Source organism: Microtus oregoni, unplaced genomic scaffold (assembly GCF_018167655.1).
Source record: "Microtus oregoni isolate MIOR12 unplaced genomic scaffold, Mior012 000040F_ref0000088, whole genome shotgun sequence".
Classification (NCBI taxonomy): Eukaryota; Metazoa; Chordata; class Mammalia; order Rodentia; family Cricetidae; genus Microtus; species Microtus oregoni.
Window position 1 is genome coordinate 4990773 of NW_024543207.1, and position 25889 is coordinate 5016661.

Consider the following 25889-nt stretch of genomic DNA (forward strand, 5'->3'; position numbering starts at 1 on the left):
CATAGTGTATAATTGGATAAGTTACCACGATGCGGTTTTGTCATCTGTTGGGATAATAACAGAAGGTCTGTGTCCACTATAATTATGATAAAATGGTGAGGGCTGGGTCATGAATTGAATGGACAGCAGACATAGTGACACAGTAGCACAAATTCTTCATGATAAATTTGTGAATTCATTGTCATCACACTTTTCCTTGTTTTACTCCCTTGGACTTGATATTAAGGTTTAGGGAAGTGAATATAGAATCCAACAGTGAGATTAAACCTTCCAATCCTAACCAGAAATCCCTAGAATGGTATTAGTCTTCAATGTCAGAGAGTCTGAATTCCATATTACCCTTTTCATAGCTCAGCAAGATAATTTCATTTGGCTGTCCACTGGAAATAATTTATCCAAGTTACTTCTTTGACAGTACTAAATAGTTTACAATATGTAACCTTTGAGTTTATAAAATACCTAGCACCCATATTTAAATATCTATCTTTAATTATTTTCAATTTCCATATTTACACATTTATAGACAGTCTGTAAAGAAGATACTTCCCAAAACAGAAGATCAAATGTGATGTGTAGTTGTGTTTGTAAACATTAAACATGTACTACTTAAAGACATTAAATTTAAATATATAAGCACAACAACCATAATAAAAAACGTTGCTGCTCAAAAATTACTGGGAAAATATGGACTATTCAAAAGATTGAACATTCATTTTTTTTATTCTGTGTGCATAAAATGTGAGGTGACAATATTTAGAATCATAATCACATAACAAACAATTGTTTTTCATGACTGTAAGTCAGATGTTCTAGGTAATTAAATCAAGAATTTGTGTACTGTTTAAGTAACTCTGAACATTGTTTTAATCATTCTGGATATTATATTTCTCACTTATAAGCCAAGAAAGTTTAGCTTCTACATGCTATTTTTGCACTCCACAAATCTTTAATGTTTGACAGATTTAAAATCAAACGAAGTCAAAAGATAGAAATGTCTCTCAATTTAAATCTCTTTACTTAGAGGGAAACAGAAAATTTGTGTCATCTGAAGGTGAAAGTCAAGGCAGCTGTGATTCAATTTACAGGTACTTATCAATTTAATTCTCTGGAGTCTGCACCCCTTGGAACTCATCTTGGAAGGATCAAAGCCAATGACCTGGACACTGGGGAGAATGCTGAGCTGGAATACAGTATTTCAGAAGGAGAAGGATCCGACATGTTTGACGTGATCACTGACAAAGATACACAGGAAGGGATCATAACTGTCAAACAGGTTTCTTTTGGCTGTCTTCCTATTTTCACTAAGTGCTTTTCAGTTTATTTTTGCTTTTCAGTACCAAGAAAACAACCATGGATCTACCATCATCTTTTATGTCTTGTCCATCATTTGTAGAAAGTAGGAAAACTGATTTTACTTCAAGTCAGAGACACGTCATTCCTGACAGTTGTGTTGCTACTCGTTATCAAATGGTTGTATTGTGTCAGACAAGAATCTGATGCAGAGTAAACACAGGGCATTTGCTTTGTATTTCTCTATGAGTTGAGTAATCATCACTGTTTCTTCATGCATTTCTTGTATCTTTTGTAAGTGTGATGGCTTATGTAAAATGAGTGAAACAAGAAGAAGAGCTGAGAGCTAGAATTGACCTTGAAGACCCCTTCCTACCTGAGAATTAGCAGTCAAAGTATCAGAGGGTACTATGAAAGATGTTCTGATTTATATTTATTTATTGAGTTTTGATGGGGTACTTGAGAATGACGTCAAACCATGTAAAGACTAATACAACCAATATTAATCATTTCTACTTTGCACTCTTTCTTTTATGTATTTCTTTCCACAAATATTCAAATTGACAAAATATAAAACTTATTCTACATTTAATTATAGTTAATCTTCTGATATTTAACTTTTGTAATGATGATATTTAATCAGGATTTAGTTAGATAATACTTTATTTAGCTATGCCTATGAAAATTAAAATGAATTACCCAATGACTGTCAATTATACTATTCATTCCATGATAGCTTTATTGTATAATCATAAAATAAATATGCTATTTGACTGGATAGAACTATTAAGATAAAATTGGGGTAGTTACTTAGCCATAGTGGACTTTAGTATGTTAAAATGTTATTAAACATTCATTTATTCAATGATTACTATGTCTTCCAATATATCCTAACATTTCTTACTCTTTTAAACTCAGAATTTAGATTTTGAAAAGAAAATGTTATACACTATAAGAGTGGATGCAAGTAATACCCACCCAGATCCTCGCTTCTTACACCTCGGACCCTTCAAAGACTCGGCAATGGTGAAGATATCTGTGGAAGATGTAGATGAACCCCCTGTATTCAGCAAGCTCTCTTACTTAATGGAAGTGGATGAAGACGTGAAGGAGGGAAGCATCATTGGACAAGTCACCGCCTATGATCCGGACTCTTTGAACAACATAATAAAGTAAGTACCTGAAAAACATGTATTTGTTAAACATGCAATCCACTTTGAGAGTTACATAAAAACTTGAGCTGTATAATTGTGTATGGGGAATCCCTGCAATACACACATGCCAAAGATCAAGTCTAACTTTTGCCCTCTTCTGCTTGCTCCAGGCAGGGGAAACAAATTGAGTCTTACAAGCCCAAGAGGTAGATGCCAATATATTAAGTACCTTACCAAGAGTAACAATGCTGAGTGTCTGAGCATTGTGAATAATTATACAATGGCAGAAAAACTAATTTTTAAAAATGGAGACAGGATGTCAATTTCAGACTAAACCACAGATTTTAATCTTTTAACTGATAATGTGATAAGCCCATTGCCTGTCTATATTAAATCAAATAACTGTATATATTTAAATTATTAAAATCATTTAAATTATAAGGGTTTAAAAAGTAGCTGAATATCTAACAATCTACTACATATATATGAATATATACACATAAATATATATACATATATATAAAATATAGAAGTAAATATCCAGAATAAAAGCCCTATAGTAACCTTTTGTAGATATTTCTATAAATATACTCTGTTTAAATAGACAATAAAACTTCTACATATTGAAATTTTGAAGGACAGCTTTATTAATTATGTTCACATATCCACATAAAATCTTCTTTAAAAAAGATAATTGTAAAGCAAGAGGAGAGATAAAAATATTAGCAATTAGTAAGTACAATATTTTCCAAACTTGACTAGTATTTTCACATCTTAAAGAGGAGTGTTATAAAATTTAAATAATTCTTATGAACTATCCACTAAGAAATATGTAAAGAGATTTATTTCGGTCTATGAGCTCATATGCATCTTGTTTAGTTGACTCTGAGGGCCTCTTTCTTTCGGTGTCCATCAGGCACCTACATTCTTTCTGCCTCCTTTCAACTGGGCTCCCTGAACTCTGAAAGGAAGGATCTGATGGAGACATCCCATTTACACTCTGTTTATGTGTGTAATGTTCTGGGTCTCTGCAGCTGTTTCCATTTGCTGTTGATGAGCCTTCTCTGATGATGACTGAATTATAAACCACTCTATCAGTGTAGCATAATATCAATGGGAGTCATTTTATTGATACTATATTTTAGATCAGTATTATTTGGTTTTATTCTAAGTTTCTGGGCTTTTTACTCTCTAATTATTTTCCTTAGCAATGTCATGTATTAGTTCCATCTAAAAGATAAGTAAAATAAGACATTGTTTGGCTACCTGCTTGAGCTCTGTTCTCATATCCCTAGCATGACTTTTAGGCAGGAGAGATTTTATTTCGAAGGTTGTTGTGACTATGTTGGTGTTGACATTTCTCTTGTGGTAGTGTGCAGAGAAAGTTCTTCTACTAAAGACACTAGAACAAAGGGGTTAAGTCTCCATGTAGGCTCCAGCTCTACTTTTTCTCCATGTACAATGAGTTGTGTGGTGATTATTCTTCATAGTAGAGCCCCACTATGCAGAGAGAAAAACACTGTCTTAGCAATATCCTAGTTGTTTGGGTATTTCCATAGGACCCCTATTTTCAACAACTTGATTGAATGAAATCCAGACCCATTTCTGGAAGCCTCATTTATTGACAAGGGATGGCCAGTTGAGACTCTGCCATCCAATATAAGAAATGTCATTAACATCGCCTTAGGATCGCCTTCATTTATTTTAGAAAGATTCTACTACACTGAGTTTTCATATCATCCCTCAAATGTCCTTCAGTTCCAGCCATTTCTCCCACATTCTCCCCCTAGATCCTATCTCTCTTCTCCCTCCCCACCTGATTCTCACTCCAAGTCCACCCAAGAAATTTATTCTATTTCCAACTCCCACAAAAGATGAGTAAATCCCCACTTGATCCTTCTTTTATATCTACCATCTCGGTTTATATATTGGTTATCAATTAGTTAATAGCTAATACACACTCATAAATGAAGACATACCATATATCTTTCTAGGTCAGGATTGCGTCACTCAATATGATTTTTTTTCTAGAGCAGTCATTTGCTTGCAAATTTCATGATGTCATTTTGACAGCTAAGTAATATTCCATTGCATAAATGTACTACATCTTTCTCCTATCAACACTTTACCCACTGTGTTTCCTCCCTAGTCCATTATGCAGGTATTTGGCTTAATGCCTTTTGTCCCTTTAGTACATATTTGTACAGTATGCTGTATAAGGTATCCTATATAATACATGCTTATGCATCAAAGTATTTTTAAATTTCTTTTAAAAGATTTGTGTGTGTGTGTGTGTGTGTGTGTGTGTGTGTGTAATCAAAATGTATATTGCGGCGCACCGCGTCCCTGTGACTGCACTCGGTGCGCTATTACCCACCAGTTTGCGAGCTTTGGGCAAGGGCCTGGGGGTTAAAATACACAGACACACACAAACAGAGAGACAGAGACACAGGTCATCCTTGAATTCCCCAAGAATTCCCCCTTTATTGTGTCCAGGGGCAGCTTATATAGGGATAGCCACGCCCCAGCCAAACCCACCAGAAACCACTCTCCTGCCATCAGGAACTCCTGAAGGTCTTGGTGCTCAGAGCAGCTGTAGGCACTCAGATCAGGGGAAAACAAGTTGCTTACAAGAAATTCAGGATCTGGGTTCTCACTGCTCCCAACAGTATATGATGTTTCAGAAATATTTACTATGATTGAAAGGCCTGATGATTGAGAAAATGTGTAAATATACTTGAATGTGAGTTAATGATTTATGCAGATGGGTAATAATGGCTGATATGTGTAGGATGATATAGAAGATATGATGATATGAGATACATATAAGTACCTTTCTAACAAGTTATTGAAATTCTTTATTCATGTATATTATTTTACTGTGTATGTGTTTATCTTCTATATTACTCAGGGTCATCAGAGAATGAGAATTAGCAGAATGAATGAATACATAGTTAGATAGATAGATAAATAGATTGAAAGAGATAGAGAGAGAGAGAAAGACAGACAGACAGACAGACAGATAGATAGATGGAGGGTCAATTTACTTATAGGCTGTGGATCAGCTAAGCCAACAATTACTTCAAATTAAAGAAAGGTCCAAGAATCCAATAGTTGCTCAGTCCACAAGGCTAGATGTCTCAGCTGTTCTTCTGTATACACGGAAATTCCGAAGAAGGAGACTCTAATTCTACTGAAGAAATTGACTTGGCAGTGAAGAGGGAGGGAAATCAGACAAAGAATCAAAGCTTTCTTTTTCCACCTCGTTTATTTAGGCCGCCACCAAAAAGTGTTGCCCAAATTAGAGGGGCAACTTTTCAATTCAAATGATCTAATTAAGAAAAATCCCTCATGGGTGTATGCAACTACTTTCAGCGTTAGTTAATATTGACAACCTATATTAGCCATCCCAATCCACCCCTTGTCTAATTGACACAAAATCATACTATCTTACTTCACACTTAATAAAAACCAGGTCATAGTTTATTCTTATATGATATAACTATGCCATGTACAACTTCAAAAACATTCTATATTTAACAGTCACAATTATTTCAAACATCATGTAACATGCATATACACCCACAAATGTATTATAAATTTATAATAGTTGGAAATGTCTCTTTTTTTTTTACTTTTTTTTTATTGAGAAAAGGAGAAAGAAAAAAAAACAAAAAACAAGTTTCCACCTCCTCCCAGCCTCCCATTTCCCTCCCCCTCCTCCCACCCTACGCCCCCTCCTCCCACCCTTCTCCCCCTCCCCCCACTACTTTCCCCCTCCCTCTCCAGTCCAAAGAGCAGTCAGGGTTTTCTGCCCTATGGTAAGACCTAGGACCTCCCCCCTCCGTCCATATCTAGGAAGGTGAACATCCAAACTGGCTAGGCTCCCACATTACATAGGATCAAACCCCCGTGCCATTGTCCTTTGTGTCTCATCAGCCCTCATTGTTCGCCATGCTCAGAGGGTCCAGTTTTATCCCATGCTTTTTCAGTCACAGTCCAGCTGGTCTTGGTGAGCGCTCAATAGATCAGCTCCACTGTCTCAGTGGGTGGGTGCATCCCTCGTGGTCCCGACTTCTTAAGTTGAGGATAGGGAACCTGAAATGACCCTATCCTAGAGCAATACTGACGAATATCTTGCATATCATCATAGAACCTTCATCTGGTGATGGATGGAGATAGAGACAGAGACCCACACTGGAGCACTGGACTGAGCTCCCAAGGTCCCAATGAGGAGCAGAAGGAGGGAGAACATGAGCAAAGAAGTTGGAAATGTCTCTTGAAGGACTCTCTTTTAGTGTCACAATGTCATGTGATAACCGCTTACATTTCTTTAAATTGATGCTACATTATAGAAAACAAAATATTGCTAAAAAAACTCCATTAACACATTCTTAATAAAATGTGACATAAACATGATGTCAATTGTAATCCTTGTTTCTGTAATTGGTCATGTAATCTTAGCTTGTACGTATTTCTCTCTCTCCCTACTACTCATTCTGTATTTCCTTTCTTCTCAACACCTCAGGAAGTCTTGAATCTATTTTGACAGGTGACCCATGACTTCAGTGCTGATGCATCTGTGCTCTTTGTGATTCTGATTGGATTAGATTGCTGTAGTTACCCATTGACTATAATTACAAGACATGGGATGATTAAGAGATACCCCAAATGATCTCCTTGCTCCAGGCAAAAATCTTTCTTTTTTAAAATTGATTTTTATTGAGCTCTACATTTTTCTCTGCTCCCATCCCTGCCTTTCCCCTCCCACTCAACCCTCCCCCAAGGTCCCCATGCTCCCAATTTACTCAGGAGATCTTGTCTTTTTCTACTACCCATGTAGATTAGATCTATGTAAATTTCTCTTAGTGTCCTCATTGTTGTCTAGGTTCTCTGGGATTGTGATTTGTAGGCTGGTTTTCTTTGCTTTATGTTTTTTTTTTTTTTTAAAAAAAACACCTATGAGTGAGTACATCCGATAATTGTATTTCTGTACCTGGGTTACCTCACTCAAAATGTTTTCTAGCTCCATCCATTTTCCTCAAAATTCAAGATGTTGTTATTTTTTCTGTTGTGTAGTACTCCATTGTATGAATAAGCCACATTTTCCTTATCCATTCTTCAATAAAGGGACATTTAGGCTGTTTCCATGTTCTGGCTATGACAAACAATGCTGCTATGAACATAGTTGAGCACATGTCCTTGTGGCACAATTGAGCATCCTTTGGGTATATATCCCAAAATGTTATTACTGGATCTTGAGGAAGACAAAATCTTTCTTTTTTTTTATTGAGAAAAGGAAAAAAAAAAACAAGTTTCCGCCTCCTCTCAGCCTCCCATTTCCCTCCATCTCCTCCCACCCTTTTCCCCCTCCTCCCACCCTTCTCCCCCTCCACCTACTCCTCTCCCCCTCCCTCTCCAGTCCAAAGAGCAGTCAGGGTTCCCTGCCCTCTGGTAAGTTCGAGGTCCTCCCCCCTCCGTCCATATCTAGGAAGGTGAACATCCAAACTGGCTAGGCTCCCACAAAACCAGAACATGAAGTAGGATCAAAACCCGTGCCATTGTCCTTGGCTTCTCATCAGCCCTCATTGTTCGCCATGTTCAGAAAGTCTGGTTTTATCCCATGCTTTTTCAGTCACAGTCCAGCTGGTCTTGGTGGGCTCCCAATAGATCAGCTCCACTATCTCAGTGGGTGGGTGCATCCCTCGTGGTCCCAAGGCGATGTCCCCAGTTAGTTCCTTGGGCAGCTGAGGATAGGGAACCTGAAATGACCCTATCCTATAGCAATACTGACGAATATCTTGCATATCATCATAGAACCTTCATCTCGTGATGGATGGAGACAGAGACAGAGACCCACACTGGAGCACTGGACTGAGCTCCCAAAGTCCCAATGAGGAGCAGAAGGAGGGAGAACATGAGCAAAGAAGTTGTGACAAAATCTTTCTTATCTCTATTGTGGAGAAGGAATATACTTTCGTGTTGCATGAGCTCCTTCCGCTCCTTCAGCCTACAGCTGCTGAGAGATCACACCCCAACGTGGTCTCCCGTGAATGAATTTTCAGACTGGAGCCACTTTACAGACACAGGATCCTTTTAATTAAGGGATGGCCAGGATCTCATGGGAAAGGATCTAGATAAAATACCTGGAGTTTTGCTGTTAGCCTTTCTCCAGTCCTTCCTTAGAGAGACCTTTCACAAAGATAATTGTGCACTGGATAAAAGGAAATAGTCAGATTTGCTGAGGGTTTTTGGATACTGTTTTTGAAGTAATGCTGATTCCTGGAGCCCCATAGAATAATTGCAAAGCCTCTTGGAGTTAAGGTAATTAATGGAGTTTCGTGTGACGTCTCATTCACAGTTGATCCAAAGAATATCTAAGCAAACACTGTAATTATTTCGCCAGTCCCATAAAGTATAATTGGGATGGGTGTATTTAGACGTTGGCAGATTTCCATATTTGATCCTGACCTATGAACTGAGAAATATTGTATTTCAGAAGACTAAATGGAAGCCTTTTGAAATGCCCATACCAGGAAAAATAGTGAATCAAATACAACCACATCCCTGGAGGAACAGCAGAAATCAGTGCCCAGGTCAGGGATTTGGAAGATGAAAGGTGCTTGTTCTTACCACATCTCCTTTTTCCTCTCCTGTCTGGCCACTGAATTAAACAGACTAATCTTGAAGAGTGACAGTTGACTATAAAAGTCTCAGTCAAGTAGTGACTTCAATTGTAGCTGCTGTACCAGAAGTGGTGTTATAACTTAAGCAGATTCACACATCTTCTGGTACATGATATACAACTATTGATTTAGCAAATGCTTTTCTCTGTTCCTGGCCATAAAGACCACTAGAAGCAATTGCTTTCCATTGGCAGGGCTCACTATATACCTTTATAGTTTTTCCTCAAGGATATATTAGCTATCTCCCTGTGTGTCGTAAGTTAGTTTGAAGAAATTCTGATAATCTGTCACTTCAATAAAATAGTACACTGATCCACTGTATAGCTGAAAAACCAAGTGAACAGAGAGTAGCAACCACTTTGGAGTTGGTAACACATATATCAGAGGCTGCTTAACTAACCAACCAAATTCAAATGATTTCTTTTGTTATAGAAAATAGATTCTTGTCACTTACCATACATTCTGGCCACTGTTTCCCTTGCTTCTACTTCTCCCAGCTCCTCCTCATACCTTCCCTCTTCCCAAGATCCATTCTTCCAAGAGACTACAGGTAAACACTATAATATAAGATATAATAAAGCAAGGCAAAAGCTCTAATATTGAGACTGAACAAGGTAATTCAATAGAGAAAGAGTCCACAGAGAAGACAAAAGAGTCAGAGATTCAGTCAGTCTTACTGTTGAGAGTCTCACAAAAACACCATGGTATCAGCCATAACATATGCTTAGAGAATCTTGTACAGTTTCAAGTAGGTCTCATGCTTGCCTTTTCAGAGCCTATGAGCCCACATGGGTCAGGCTTTGACACTGAAACTTTTGGAATCCAATGGTGTGGAATATACAGTAAATATTTCTTCTAAGGTGAAGGATAGGCTATAGTACCTAGCTTTTCCAACCATCAAGAAAGATGCACAATATTAAGGAGGCCTTTTCAAATTCTGTAGATAGCACATTCCTCACTTGAGTATGTTACTGTGTCCAACGTACCAAATAACCCAGAAAGCCACTAACGATCCTTAAGTAAGCTTGGAACAAGAAAAGGCTCTTCAACTTCTGTGAAGACTTCTGTGAAGGCTGCTCTATGACTTAGATCATATTATCCAGCATACTTGATGGAATTTGAAGTGTCATTTACAGATAAGGATGTTGTTTAGAGCCTTTGGCAGGCTCCTATACGTGAATCATAAATGAGACCATTGGAATTTTGAAATAAGGCTCCACCTTGATCTGTAAATGGCTGTTTTCCCTTTGAGAGAGAGCTCATGGCCTGATACAGGGCTTCACTGGACAGTACACATTTGACAATGGGTCACCAATTTACGATGCAATCTCAGCTTCCCATGGTGAGCTAGCTATTCTTGGGTCCACCAAGCTATGATGTAGTATGTACTCAGCTGCAATCCATTATCAAATGGAAATGATAAATACCTGAGCAGTTCCGAAAGGCAGAGGCAAGTTACATGGGGAAACTGTGCGAATGCCTTTGCTTTTTACTCCCATTACAATGGCGTCTGCTGCCAAGTATGCACCTAGAGCCTCATGGGATGTGGCCTATGATTGGTTGACCAAGGAAGTTTACTGATGCTTCTGCATGTTAAGCCTGTACGTGTACAGCTAGAGTTCTTTGCTGGAACAACTCTGAAAGACACTGGCAAAGGGAAATCTTACAGTACACAGAATTTCTGGGAGCAGACATGCTCATATATTTTGTTTGAATGAAGAAATAACCAGAAATGTGTGATTGTTCATGGGCTGTAGCCAATGAATAGGTTGGCTGGTCAGATACTTTGAAAACGCTTGATTGGAAAGTTGGTGAGGAAGACAACTGGGTAAAAAATATGAGGATAGATCTCTCCAAATGGGTGAAAGATGTGACGATCCTTGGGTCTATAAAAATGTTCATTAAAGGGCTACTTCAACAGATGAGGAGTTAAGTAATCTATTAGTTGGGATTACTTTTTTTTTTGAAAAGGAAGCATATTCGTGATCTCCTTTGCGACCTACAAAGATATAGGTATTTAACATCCCTTTTATACTTTATCTGAGCATAGCCAAATACTTAACCAAAATTTACTTCCCTTTGATTAGTGGATATAAATTGCAACTATTTCTTGGAAAATATATAGCTACTATGCATTCACTTAAAAAATGAATTCATTACAAAATAAATTTATATATATATATATATATATATATATATATATACAAAATTATGATGAGCTTGAACACTGTTCTCTTGGGGAAATATAGTAGAAACCTAAGAAAGTTTTCTGAGTGGAATTCCCAATTCAAAATATCACAATTTGCATATTTACTCATTTATGATTAGGCATCTTAAGATATTTTCATTCTTAAACATTAAAATATGTAAAACTTACCTTCACTTTCAATCAAAGTTTGTTGGTTTAGACATTGTTTGAATTGCATTCTTTTATTTATTTTGGTGGGTATTAACAATTAGAAAAGTACAGTAAATTGAAACCTTACATCTACCTGAGAGAAGCCAGGGAAAGTTATACTTGATTATATTCCTTACTTTCTGAGTTGAAAGATTTACTTTGATCAGAGATTCTCAACCTCTGGATTTGGACCATTCTTTCGCAGGACTCGCCTAAGATCACCCAAACACATTTTTACATCACAATACATAACAGAAGCAAAATTACATTTATGAAGTAGCAATGAAAATGATATATTAGTTGAAGTCAACACAACATAAAGTACTGCATTAAAGTGTTGCAGCATAAGGAAGTTAAGAAACATTTCTTTGGATTAAATAAGCTTTATAGTAAATAAAAATTTATTATACTCCACCTAGTAGTTATCAGTGTTGTTTTTACCTTTCTATTAAATTATGTTTTCAATAACATAACCTAGATTTCTGCTATATTCTAAAACAATTAGTTAATGATTAGTTCCTTTACATTGTTAATCATGATTTCTAATCTCTGAATACTTTCATAATTTTTCTGTATTAAAATATACTTTATGGAGGCATAGGCAGGTGGACCTCTATGAGTACAAGAACTACCTGGGCTACACAGAAAATAAGAAAAAAATTACTACAACATATGTAATGCATTATTCTTGAATATTTATAATTTTTGAATATATATATATATATATATTTCTAAATATGGTAACATCTTGAGGATTCAGTTTTAAGGGGATGTTTTTGGCTTAAAAGATTCACCCTTTCTTCATTGTATAGAATGATGCCTGGTATACTTTAAAGTTTCCAGTTCTTGTCACACTTCATGTTTGGGTATAGGGGATGAGCTGCAGTTTCACTTAATTCCTCAAGAATTATGATTCTATTAATTACATCACCAAACTTGCTAGCAAATAAAGCTGTACCTGGAAATAGGATGAGAATACAGCCAAATCCATTACAATACGAAATGTAATGAGATCATCTTTAGACACCTCTTGAAAGTGGGAAGAAAAATTAGGAATAAGTCAACAAGGATTAAAGAAGTATGGTTGAAGCACCAGAGAGAGGATGAAATTATCACTAGTTTTCATCTACCACCCAGGAAATCTGTTTATCAAACCTGTTGGCTTTAATATAAATGCTACTGGCCATATGAATTTACTGTCACAGTTACCAGCTGTTGCCCCCGCTGCTTCACCTCATCAGTTATTAGAAATCTCTCAAATTAAAAGGTTACTTATAATTTCACAATTTTAGGCATTTTGAAAGAACATCTTGCCTCAATTCACACCTATTTTATGTTCAGCATTTTTAAAGTTCAAAGATTTTTTTTAGAAGAAATTCTGTTGCCTTCAAATTAAAAGTAAGTAGCAAAACAAATTTATTGGCAAGAATTTGAATTAAAGTTTAGTAAAAGATACATAGTCCAAACTGAGGTGCAAAGAATCCATGGGAACACCAATACACAGAGGGCTTCTTTATTTTTCTGTTGTGAAAAAAAGATCTATCCAGATGTGGTGGTAGAGACTTTAATTCTGAGACATAGGTGGTTACAGCATGAGGATCACCACTATAAGATCATTTGGGGTCTACATAGCAATCATTAGGATAGACACTATCTATCCACACATAATAACACTGGTCTGGAATCAAAACTATTAATCTCTGTAAATTTCTTTTATTATTTTCTTCTGAAACTAGTAGTATCTTCATTATATAGTCAGCAACTATTCTAACAATTAAAATTTTCTCACTATATAGTTTTGAAAAACATATTTTTTGAAAGAATCACTAAGAAAGAAGAAAGTAAGTCTGTAGCTGGCTACACTGAGTTAATCAATGATAATATGACTAAGAACTTTACACATCAAACAACAACTAGTCTTCTTATGTATGACGGCAGTCTCTAAATAGCATGTCTTAGGGGAAAAACACAGGTAAATGTGTTTAATGCTTTATTATAAAAAATGAAATGAAAACCATATTTGAGCTCAGATTCTACAGGTGAGTTTTTGTGTAATGTTCCTGATTTTATGTCAGCCATCTAAGTGGTTCCTTTCTCTGAACTAAGGATTCCCAGAGAAAGTTTATGCCAGTGGTATGTTTCAGATAACTGTTCAAAATTCAATGAAGGAAAATCAATAAAACACTATTGATTTTATAAACCAATTTCAGGGACACAGAAATGATTTTGTGATAAGTGTTTAGCATATTTTTCCTTCTCATTAGCATTAATTCCTTCTATTTATTAATAATTGGTTACTCAAAATGTCCCAATTCTATGTTGAAAGTAGAATATAGATTGTATGCAAATGAATAATATCTCTGAATTTTAATAAATCATGAGACACCATTTTCACTGAGGGCAATGTTGAAATATAGACCAGAAAGACTGTACTGTTGATGATAAAAAGTGTGAGCATTCTTCTACATTGTCAAAGTGAGTCTCCATGAATTCATAACCTGTAAAGCATTGCCAATTAAGATTTAACTGAATTAGCAGTCTGGCGTGTGCTCAGACCTACTCAGATCTCCCATAAACTACAAGAGAGTCAATTAGTGACTTTTATAATATTAGAATTATTATTTATTATTTCTTTCACCAGAGAGTCTTTATATTAATATCTAGGAAAAAGCTATTGGGAACAAAAGAGCTGTTTTTTTTTTCTTTTGTGACCTTCATTACAGGCAGTGAAAAAAGTTATAAGACCTTTTGTAACATGATCAAATATTGATTAACTACCGAACTTTCCCAGCAAGGAAGAAACAAATTTGCAAGACAATGTTGTGGATTGCACTTTACTCAACATGAATATATTGTAATATATATGTCATTCTTCATAGAAATGTTTTTGCCTTGTTTTTATCTTTCAAGTAATTGTAACAACACTTAAGGGAGTCAGAGAAAATTTGAAAAAAAAAAGTAACAACCAGTTTTAGATAATGTTATCACGCATCCTTCAGGAGGTCATAATACTGGTGACTGAAATAATTAGTGTATTTATGAGAAGTGAGCATCTCCTAGGTCCAGAGGTATCCTTGTAATTCTAGAACTTGGAGATAAGAGTAAGGGGAATAGGAATTTCAAGGTTGTCCTTAGCTAAGCAGGGAGTTCAAAAGAAACCCAGGCTCAGTGAGACTGTCTCAAAACCACACTAAAACAAAACAAAATGAATAAAGTAAATAAACAATTAGGCCTCTTTTTTGTAACCTTTTCTCCTCTCAGGTGAAACTGTTCAACTTTCTAAGAGATGCAAAAACTATAATGAGACAATATCAAAAAACACTGAGATAATTGTAAGTTATTGTCAAAGTAAATTTAACAAGTACTTTAATACATTGAATTAAACAGGCAAAATTAAATTCAAGATTGAATTTACAATGTTAAAGAGATTTTTTAATGATTAAAAGCAGTGCTCCTCTAAAAAACCTGGGTTTCGTTCCCAGCATCAACGTTGTTCTCAATCTTCGGTAATCCTGTTCCAGAGCATCTAAACCCCACTTCTTGCCTCCACGATTGCTGAGCATGAGTGCAGCAGCACATTAGCATGTGCATGAAATAAAAACAAATAATCCTTAAAAACTGAGTTTTCTGTTTCTATAAAATTGTATACCTCCTATAACAATATTCATGGGCATATATGCATTACATATGACAAAAAAAGGAACTACTGCTGGGTAGTATTTCTGTGTCGTCAGTACCAGGGTTGCTAAGGATAAGGTAGGAGAACTCCAAATTGGACGTCAACCTGGGCTATATCAACAAACATGCCTCAAAAAATAATATCATTCATTTTAAGAGAAGGCGGGAAGACAAGTTGATAAAGACAGTCTGAGCTACTTGATGAGCGCCATTCCCAGCTACTTAAAACCCTGTCTGAAAACAAATACACAAACAAGAGAACAAAACTACAATGTGAAACCAACCAAACAAACAAAAAGTAACGACACTACAATATACAGCACTTGCAAAGCAGATCAAAAGTTCTTTTAAGTGCCTTTGAGGAGACACATAGAAAAGTGAGCAGTGCACCCAGTGATGGCTAGATAGTTCTTGCTTTGTTGCTCTTGTTTATTTGCCTGTCCTCACTACAATAATTTTTAATACTTGGTTATGATAAAAATAAATCAATCAAAAAACAATTAGTATTTTGTTTAATGTTTACACAACTACCCCGGAGAATAAGTAATGGCTCCAAACACACCAACAAGGTGGTCATAATGGAACAGTCAGAGCCTCAAACTGTTTTCATAGGGATGAAAGAGCCGAAAAGATGCCATCATTTTACAACTCATATTTTTGCTATATCATATGAGAATTTCCTCCTATAAATTGATGAAATAGAGAACGGTGTAAGTAATTTCAGATAGGCCTGAATTTACAAGTCTCTTTGCTGTCAGATAGGTCTGAATTTACAAGTCTCTTTTCCGTCAGATACTCTGTTGACCGACATACTGATATGGAACGGGTTTTCAGTATTCACTCAGAAAATGGCTCTATCTTCACTCTGAAGCCACTGGACAGGGAATCATCCCCTTGGCACAACATCACAATTACAGCCACAGAGATAAGTAAGTGGAAGGTATATCCTTCTAAACCTATTTCACCATAGTTGCAAATAAAAGACAGAAAATAGACTCTTTTGTGACATTATTTATAAAAGTGGTAATATCTATGAAAGAATTAATCAGACGGTGTTAGTACTTTATGTAAAATTTTATTAAAAGATAACAAATTATTTTAAATAAGTTTTATATTTATTTACAAGTAGTAATGGATTTCAATTGCATCTAGCCTCATGAAAATCATACATGAGCTTATAGACATTGTCAAATTTACCTTATTAAACGCAATTATAATTTCTTTTTTATTATGCTTTATTTGGGGACCAAGTAATAAAGATATTTGCTATCCATCCAAATGAGCTAAAGGGATTGATCAGTTACTTGATTACTGATGCTGATTGTGGTTTTAAAGCTTCCTTTATAAATGGCATTGAAAATTGACACGAAGTTTTTCTTGCAGATAACCCAAAACAAAGTAGCCAAATTCCTGTCTTCATCAGAATTCTTGATATAAATGATCATGCTCCGGAATTTGCCATGTACTATGAAACATTTGTTTGTGAAAATGCAAAGTCTGGGCAGGTAAATAAAGCTATTATTAACTTTATAAACATATCTTTGGCAAGACAGGAGTCAATGCTTTGCTTGTATGAAATTTTGTTATACTGATATTATATTTCTTTGATGTATACTTACTAAAGCACTCACAATGATACTTACAATATGACTTTCAAAAACTCTTTTTAACATGACTATAGAAAAATAAATACATTTATAGCATGTCCAAATGTTCTCACATAGGCTGATTGTGAGTTATATTTGCTAATGTCTTAAGCATACATTTTAAATAAACATTGATATATTTTAAATATTTATATTTTAATATTCAATTGTAAATTGTTTCCTTGTTTATGTTTTGCTGCATTAAGTAACTTAGAAAAGTATGGCTTAATCTAACATTTTGTGTAATTGTAAAATTTCAATTCTACTATATTTTAATACCTAATTTTGTTTTTTGAGGGGCTTGTTTTAAAATTTTTCTCATAATAAAATAATATCAAAATCATGAAAATTAAAAGTACAAGAGATTAGGACATTAGAAAAATGATAAGATGTTATAAATTGAATTAATCAATTTTCAATGTTCAAGTCACCAGGAAGGCAAACAATCCCTGAATAATACACTAACAAACTTTATTTCAGAGATAATTTTCATAATTGTTAAGTGCTATCTTAGATGAAAGCAATAGATCCATAAAAACAACACTTTTGGTGTGTTTTCCCAAAAACGATAATTATGTCAAATTTTTAATTATATAATAATAAGAACGTTGCCCTAGCAAATTATAGCAACTTAAAATATCTTGGATAAACTAAGCTCTGTTTATGTTTTTGCAGAACAAAACTAATGGTTATGTTTTGATTTCAGTTGATTCAGACAATAAGTGTCATGGACAAAGATGACCCTCCCAGAGGACACAAATTCTTCTTTGAGGCAGTGCCAGAATTTCCACTTAATCCAAACTTTACCATTGTAGACAATAAAGGTAAAAGATGTGTATAAAACTCTAAAGTGTCAACTATTAAGAGGAAGAATTGAAATTGAACATGAAGCAAGGTGTTGCATCCTCTTCTGTCATTCCAACACCTTGGAATTAATCTCAGGAACATCAAGTATCTCAAGGTCGTTTTCTAGATAGAGTAGTTGAGACTAGCCTAGGCTACACGAAAACACATCTCAAGACTACAGAGTGGAAGAATGTGGGGGAGGAACCAGAGAAGGAGGAAAAGATAGATGAATGGGAGAAAGAAATGAATACAATGATTTTTTTCTAACATTCTTTTTTTTTCTTTTTCAGATAATACAGCAGGAATCATAACTCAAAAAGATGGATACAGCCGCTCCAAAATGAACACCTATCTACTGCCAGTGTTAATCTTTGACAACGATTATCCTATTCAAAGCAGCACTGGCACACTCACTATCCGTGTGTGTGCCTGTGATAGCCAAGGAAACATGCAGTCCTGCAATGCAGAGGCCCTGATGCTTGCTGCTGGCCTGAGCACAGGAGCTCTCATTGCAATCTTGCTTTGTGTCGTCATCCTTCTCAGTAAGATACACATCTCTCAAACCTCCTCTCCCTAAGGTCTTCTTCTCCATTCCCCAGGCATTTTATATGAAATCATACATATTTAACATTATACAAAATTATTCTCAATGTAAAAAAGAATATTCCCCTCATTTGTTTTTGAGAGAAAAGACTAGTTGTCTAACTGTAAAACAAAGGTATAATAACAGAAGAGTTACATTATAGCATGAAGGTAATATGACCACAGTACTAAGGCCTTAATTTAATCCCATCACATCTGTTCAACTAGGCAATGACTAGAAAACAGGTGCATCCCTTTCCTTGTGTATCTGCATGGCTCTGTGTGCTTGTCCAGGTCACACCTAAACATAGTTATGTGTGGAGCCTTGACATCAGCATTGGGTGACTTTATCTATTGATTTCCACCTTGTTTTTGACACTCAATAGATTACAAGACCTGAAGCTCACTGATATACCGCATCACTGGTTAGAGATGCTCTGGGTCCCTCCTCAGACTCCTATAATTAGAATTCCAGGACTTTATCATCATGTTTGGCATTGCGCATGTCTGGTGGGAATTGGGACTATTAGTGTCATTCTTGTCAAGCAAGCTGGTTATTTATTGAGCTGTCTCCCCACCTCCAAATGACATTTCTAAAATGTATTTATTGATGCATTAATGCAAATTTTCTACCTTAAAACTCTCTATTCTAATCTTGAAAGTACGAGTTTTTCACCCTTAAAAATGTTTTTACTAACAATATAAAATATGTAGAAATATATCAGGCATTGATGAAAACACCTTAAGATATTTTTCTCAGAGAAATTTTATAAGATACATACATATATGTATATATATACACAATCACACACATACAACCTCAGCTTTTATTTATAATGTCATTATGAGAGGGTAATCACAAATGTCCCACTCAATATTTTTCAAATTAAATCATGTTTCTGAAAGAATATATTTTATCTAAGCATTCACCAATACAACATTTAATTGAATCAAATGGTTGTTTCACTGAAAACCACTCCAAAAATTATTTCTATAAAATATTCATCCAAAACTTTTGCACTAAGGGCAGGAGACTTTGCCAAGCTGACATTCTAATGCTCATGTGTGCTGGCTTATTTTCACCATAAATCTTTCCAAGCTCTGTGGATAAAATCCCTCTGGCCAGACATCTTTGTAGAACTTCACTAAGGCTTTGACAAAAGTGAATGGAACATTTATTTCATTTAGTATCATCCGGCTCTTTAGAAAAAAAAAATGAGAGTGGTTTTGCACTTAAGACACAAATTTTGTCCAGTCTAGGGATGCTTGAAACTTGATTGTGGAAATGAAACCTAAGGCAAGAATTTTGTAAATTTTGTTCTTAGAGACCCTCTGGCACTATGATGAATCTTAGAGATTTAATTACCGTACCATCTTAATTTAGAAGAATGTTGTGAGTATAGCTCAGAAGTAACACATTTTAGCATTGCAAGGCCCTAGGGTTAACATCAGTATATGTAAAACAAATCAAAAATAACTAATAAAATCTGTATGAATAAAATGCATAGTAGTAAAAGTTTGTTTAGAAAATTAATGAAATTGTTTAAAGTTTAAAAATACCCGTCAAAATGATAATGCTATAAAAAGGGTCTATGATTTCTTTTGATTTACTATTCACATAACCCTGTACTTAGGAATATAATATTCATAATATGAATCAATGCTACATTCTAGTTATACATTAGTGAAAATATTGATGCAATTTTTTATGTAATAGCCTGATTACATTAGTGTACATCAAATGTTTATTTCTATCCAGTAAATGAAGCAGACATTTTTTTTTACCTAGTAGAAAGGAAAATAGATATTAATGACTCAAAGAGCCATTCATGTAAGGTAAAATTCATTCATTTCTAGGGAAGATAAGATGTGTTTAGTGATCTATTTTCTATTTACAACATTTAGAAAACAAAAGTACATTTATTCAATTTTAAATTGCAAAATAACACTATTTCTAGTACATGACTTCATTCTTAGAGAATATTCAATTATTTAAGATTTTTCTTTAATAAGAAAGATTATAGTTTTATATGTTTTAAAACAGTAATGTTTTATTCATTTTTAATAGCTCTCAGAAAAACCTGAAGAAGGTTAAGTCCCCAATCTGTTTTTTCATTGGAATTTATCTGAGCTTTGCAATTGACCTGGAGATTTAAGACAATGGTACGCTGTATTCCCATCATGTTCAAGGCTGAACAATCAATGAAAAATAATTCAAGATAGCAAAATTAAATCAGAGTACAACAAAGGCAACAGAAAATTTGGAGCTAAATTGTTTTGTTATTTTTAAAGAAATATGCATGCTCTTACCTCCTTTTTCTTCTACCATTTGAGCCAAGATCTCAGTAGGCAGCCCAGGACAGATCCAAATATTCTTACTCCTTTCGGTTCTAAATTGCTGGAATTACAAACATGCATAATCAAGACTGGCTCAGAAATAATTTTGGCAAATATTGGACTTCTTAAAATAGGTGAAATGTAGTTTTCAATTTCCTGTTTAAATAAATTTGTGAGAAAATTTCCAGATTTGATTATTTTTCTTCATAATTTTTTCTTACAATATGTTTTTATTATATTCTGATTTAGTTTTTGATTTTTCTCTTGCATATATAAGATGATTGATTGAGTTTTAATATCAATTTCATAATTTAGAAATCATAAGATTTTTAATTTTCTTAAAGCGTTTTATAGGAGGCAAGGAGATGACTTTCTTGGTACAATGTTTTTTATGCAAATCTTGGAACATAAAAACCAGCACACAGGGAATATGTTGTGTTGTGTGAGCACATCTTTAACCTCTCCTGCCCTTTGCGCAATAGTTAGGAGGGAGACATAAAGGAAAACCAATCTAACCAAATAGTGATTTCTGAGTTCAGTGAGAGATACTAATTCACATCATAAAAAATGACAAGTGAAAACCTCAATATTAACTTGCAGACTCCACACACATAAATAAATGTTCATATATAGAGAATGAATCTTATTGTACAAGCAATAGGAAAAGAAGATTGTCAAATATATGCATTAAATTTATTTCAACTTCTCTGAGAAAAGCTGTGACTTGACTATATGAGGAAATGCTTAATTACATCCATGGAAACATACACAAATTTAAAAATAGAATAATATATTAATAAAACAAAATTATAATTTTAGTTTCAAAATCTGAATGTAAGTTTATTAATTATGAATGGTTTCAATAAGAAAAATCCAATTGTAGCTGCCCGATGCATGAGTGCAAATTTAAATTGGTTTGAAATTTGGATATTATAGTGAGGTCTCAAAACTTGCATTTCAGCCGGGCGGTGGTGGCGCACGCCTTTAATCCCAGCACTCGGGAGGCAGAGGCAGGCGGATCTCTGTGAGTTCGAGACCAGCCTGGTCTACAGAGCTAGTTCCAGGACAGGCTCCAAAGCCACAGAGAAACCCTGTCTCGAAAAACAAAAAACAAAACAAAAAAAAAACAAAAAACAAACAAAAAAAAAAACTTGCATTTCAGATTTTCCACAAATTTTGAAACCTTTCCACTAAAGCAACTTAAATAAATGTTGGCTCGATATTTAATAAAATAAAATCATTAGACACATTATATATATGTGCATATGTGTAAAATAAACATATGTATATATAAAGTGTCCATTAATATGATCAACTATTTACAAACATGCCCTTAATTTTTACTCATAGAAATGACTAAATACTTATTTTCTTAACGTTGAGATAAATGTATGTTCGGTAAGAAGAAGAATGCAGTTATTCTTAGTTGAACAAATGCAGTAATTCACAAATAATATCTTTAATACCCCAAATCAACAGGCTTTGAAAGGTAATTAATGTTTTAATTTATTTAATTATTACTTTAATTTAATTTTACTGTTTTTATTTTAAATGGTGCAGTGTTTCCCTTTATTGTTCTAATTGGACAGTTACCCATGTCTTCAGATGTTCATCTAAATTTCACATACACTAGAATTATGTATTTACTCTCTAATCATGAATCTTACTGATTGAATCACTTCATCTCTCATCAACAGCTCTAATCGTTCTGTTTGCTGCATTGAAGAGGCAACGAAAAAAGGAACCTCTGATCATTTCAAAGGATGACGTCCGGGATAATATTGTGACCTATAATGATGAAGGTGGTGGAGAGGAAGACACCCAGGCTTTTGACATCGGCACATTGAGGAACCCGGAAGCAAGAGAAGACAGCAAACTTAGAAGAGATGTCATGCCTGAAACTATTTTTCAAATAAGAAGGACTGTACCCCTGTGGGAAAATATTGATGTACAAGATTTCATCCACCGGAGATTAAAAGAAAACGACTCAGACCCAAGTGCACCTCCTTATGACTCCCTGGCCACTTACGCCTATGAAGGGAACAATTCTGTAGCCAATTCGCTCAGCTCTTTAGAATCTCTCACTGCTGATTGTAACCAGGATTATGATTACCTCAGCGACTGGGGGCCGCGGTTCAAAAAACTCGCAGACCTGTATGGGGGTGATGACAGTGACCGCGACTGAGTCCTGTGTGGCTTGAACACACTAACGAGTGGAAATACCCTTTGATACCAGAATGAGTGGCCTGTTTTATCCTTTTTTTGGAGGAAATTTTTAAAAATCAACTCCAAACAATACATAAGTGTTGTCTTGTAAGGCTTTGTTTAATCAGTAAGTTTCTGTGAATGAGTAAGAACGACATAGATTTTAAAACAGTAATAACAACATCTCACCCTCTTTGCCTATTGAGCTTGGAAAAATATATCACATTAATAACCAATAAAAAAATCTTCAAAGGCTTTTTGTGCCTTGTCTTAGTATAGGAAATTTATAAATGTTTTCTTAACTGATTGTCAGTCACATATACTATGAAATTATACATTGTGCAACGGCTTTGTAAATTAATTGAAAGAAATATACCTAATGATCTAGAAGTGACTCTTACTGCCATATTTATTTAGCTGAAAGACGTCTTTGTGTTAATTCACTCATATTTTTATAAGTGTATATTTATATTTTTGTATTTTTATGAAATAAACTGATATTTATAATAATGAATTTCATTTTACTTACTTCCTTGGAGCAGTAGATCTCACAGCAGAAGTGTTTTATCTCTCTGAGTGTAAAACACGATTTACTCAGGGAAAAGTGGTTCAGAAGGAACTGTAGAAGACACCGATGTAATCTGAGATAGCTCTAGGGATGAACTCTGCTATGAATTTTCTTCCTCTGTTTCGATTGTTTAAGTGTGGACAAATGTTTATTGAACTATTAATGTCTACTCATAGAATATGACATTGACTCGGGATATACAGTATTATATATATAGTTGTGGACAATAAACTAAGTTTTTGCAAGATTTATCAAACGATGCATTGTATTTGAATAAATGCAGTGTCTGTCAAAGATGCTGCAGAGATAAAGACGAGCCCCAAATCAATTGTTTCATAAATAATTGTTTTAAATGAGAAATGGTAATTATAAATGTGTATGTTTGTGTGTGTGAGAGAGAGTTTAACCTGAACTTCAATAAATACATTCTCAGTTTTTAATATCATATTAAAAATATATTTGAATTTCTACCATTTTAAACTGAAAAAAATACAAGTACTGAGAAGGAGGAACGAACACAAAGACAGCACAAGTATCTCAGGAGATGTTTGCTATTGATATCTGCTTGAAAAGGAAAAATTCTTTCTCGTCAATTGAGAGTCATTGAGTCTATCAACCACACTATAGGGTAGACCTCCTTCATCTTCAGGAGAGTAAATCAATGAAAAAGAATTCTGTGTAATTTTTATGCTTTTTATTTTGGTTTTGTTTTGCTTGGGTTTGGTGCTTTTCTTTCTACTTATTTCTTTGGAGGGTTCTTGTTTGTTTCTTTGCTTTGTTTTGAGTTTTGTTTTTATAGCAAATGGGAAAGAACCGGAAGCTGATTGAACAGGGATGTAGAAATGATCTGGAAGGATTTGGAGGAAGGGAAGGAGGGAGAGAGTACTGAAAAGAAATTGGGAGCTTTTGGGGGAGAGGTTAAAAACCTGTCACAAGGGAAAAATCCCAGGAATCTACAAAGATGACCCCAGCTAGGACTCCTAGAAACAGTGGGACATGTAGTCTGAATTAACCATCTGCAGTGACCAGAGGGAATGGGAAACCAAGCCAGCCACATAACCTTCTATCTACCATCTATCCTGCCTGTGGGATGTGCTCGTTTTTGTGCCTAGCCCAATTTTCATCAAATAGACTTCATAGAGCAATTGATGGGAACAAAGAGACCCACAGTCAAACATTATGAAGCGTTTGGGAAATCCTGCTGAAATGAGGGATACATGATTATAGAGGCCAGAAGGATCATGGACCCCACAAGAAAACTCAAAGAACCCACTAAACTGTGCTCACAGTGGCTTACAGGGACTGAACTTTTTAGGCCTAAAAGGAACTGACCTAGGAAATCTGCATATATGAAGCTTTGTCGCTTAATCCTTTTATGTTACCTCTACCAGTAAGAACAAGGTTTGTCTCCCACTCTTTTACTGGTTTTTGGGATCCTGCTTCTCATACAGGTTCTCCTTGCCCAGACTTAATACATAGGGAGGTGTTTAGTTTTTCTGCAACTTGATAAGCTGTGTTTTCTTGATACTCGTGGGAGACCTGAACTTTCCTAAACAGAAATGGAGGAGGAGAGGATTGAGGGGTGGCAACATAGGTCTTTGTTGGTGTGTTGCGGGAGGTCCTACTGCTCCTCCAGCCTATAGCCACTGAGATACTAGCCCATTGGGGCGTGGTCTCTCTCCCTTTAAAAAAGCGGCCACTTCCCTCTCCTCTCTCTCTTTACTTCCTGCTCTGCAGGCAACTAGACTCCCTTCCTGGTTGCGCAGAGGGCTGTTGTCTAGGACGGTGATCTGTAAGTTTTTTCCCCTTTAAATAAATACCACCCTATTAATCATAATTCCAAACTGGTGTGGCATTGTTTGTGACTTACGCCTTCATTGGTGGAGGAGCTGAAAGGAGAGGAGAGAGGGGAAACTGCAACTAGGATGTAAAACAAATTTAAAAATATATATACTAAATGAAAGAAAATACATTTATAAATAATTTAAAATGTATAATGAAAAGCAGCAACCTTTGTGTCTAGTAATAATTTTATCAAGAAGACTAAAGTGTATGGCTCTTGAGAAAAGATGATAGGGAGTATGATGATTTACTAATGAATAGAATTGTCTATAAACAGAAGATAGGTATTGTCTTCTGAAAAAGGAGAAAGGAGGTAAATCAGGATATTTCTTCAGGTAGGAAAAGCACGTAGACTGCTTGCTGTTGGTCTGCTTTCGATGGAGTAGCAAACCAAGACAACCATTCGCAGAAGATTGCAGGGTGACTATTTTCCGGGCCAAAAACTGCCCACCATTTTGAAATAGACACAATTTAACAAATGTCATGTTTCATAAAGAATAAATTTAAAGTTGGCTAGTCTGTGACTAAGCATTTTTATGTATCAAATACTCGTAATATTATAAACAAATACCTAAGGGTTATCATGATGCAATTTTTGGAAAGTTTTAAAGAATGACTCATTGCAAAAAGAAGAGATAATATTTATTAAATATTTAA

At 35.1% G+C, this 25889-nt stretch overlaps 1 protein-coding gene across 3 annotated transcripts in view; it reads left to right on the forward strand.

Moving 5' to 3' along the window:
• Nucleotides 1-23701, forward strand: part of Cdh9 (cadherin 9) — a 97667-nt gene extending 73966 nt beyond the window's left edge. For all 3 annotated transcript variants that reach the window (XM_041632228.1, XM_041632229.1, XM_041632230.1), the window contains exons 6-12: nucleotides 1086-1273; nucleotides 2209-2462; nucleotides 15999-16135; nucleotides 16590-16711; nucleotides 17559-17676; nucleotides 17989-18240; nucleotides 22315-23701. In XM_041632228.1, coding sequence (XP_041488162.1) covers nucleotides 1086-1273; nucleotides 2209-2462; nucleotides 15999-16135; nucleotides 16590-16711; nucleotides 17559-17676; nucleotides 17989-18240; nucleotides 22315-22802 — 1559 coding nt within the window. In that variant the 3' untranslated portion in view covers nucleotides 22803-23701. The remainder of the gene's footprint in view (nucleotides 1-1085; nucleotides 1274-2208; nucleotides 2463-15998; nucleotides 16136-16589; nucleotides 16712-17558; nucleotides 17677-17988; nucleotides 18241-22314) is intronic.
• Nucleotides 23702-25889: the final 2188 nt, after the last annotated feature.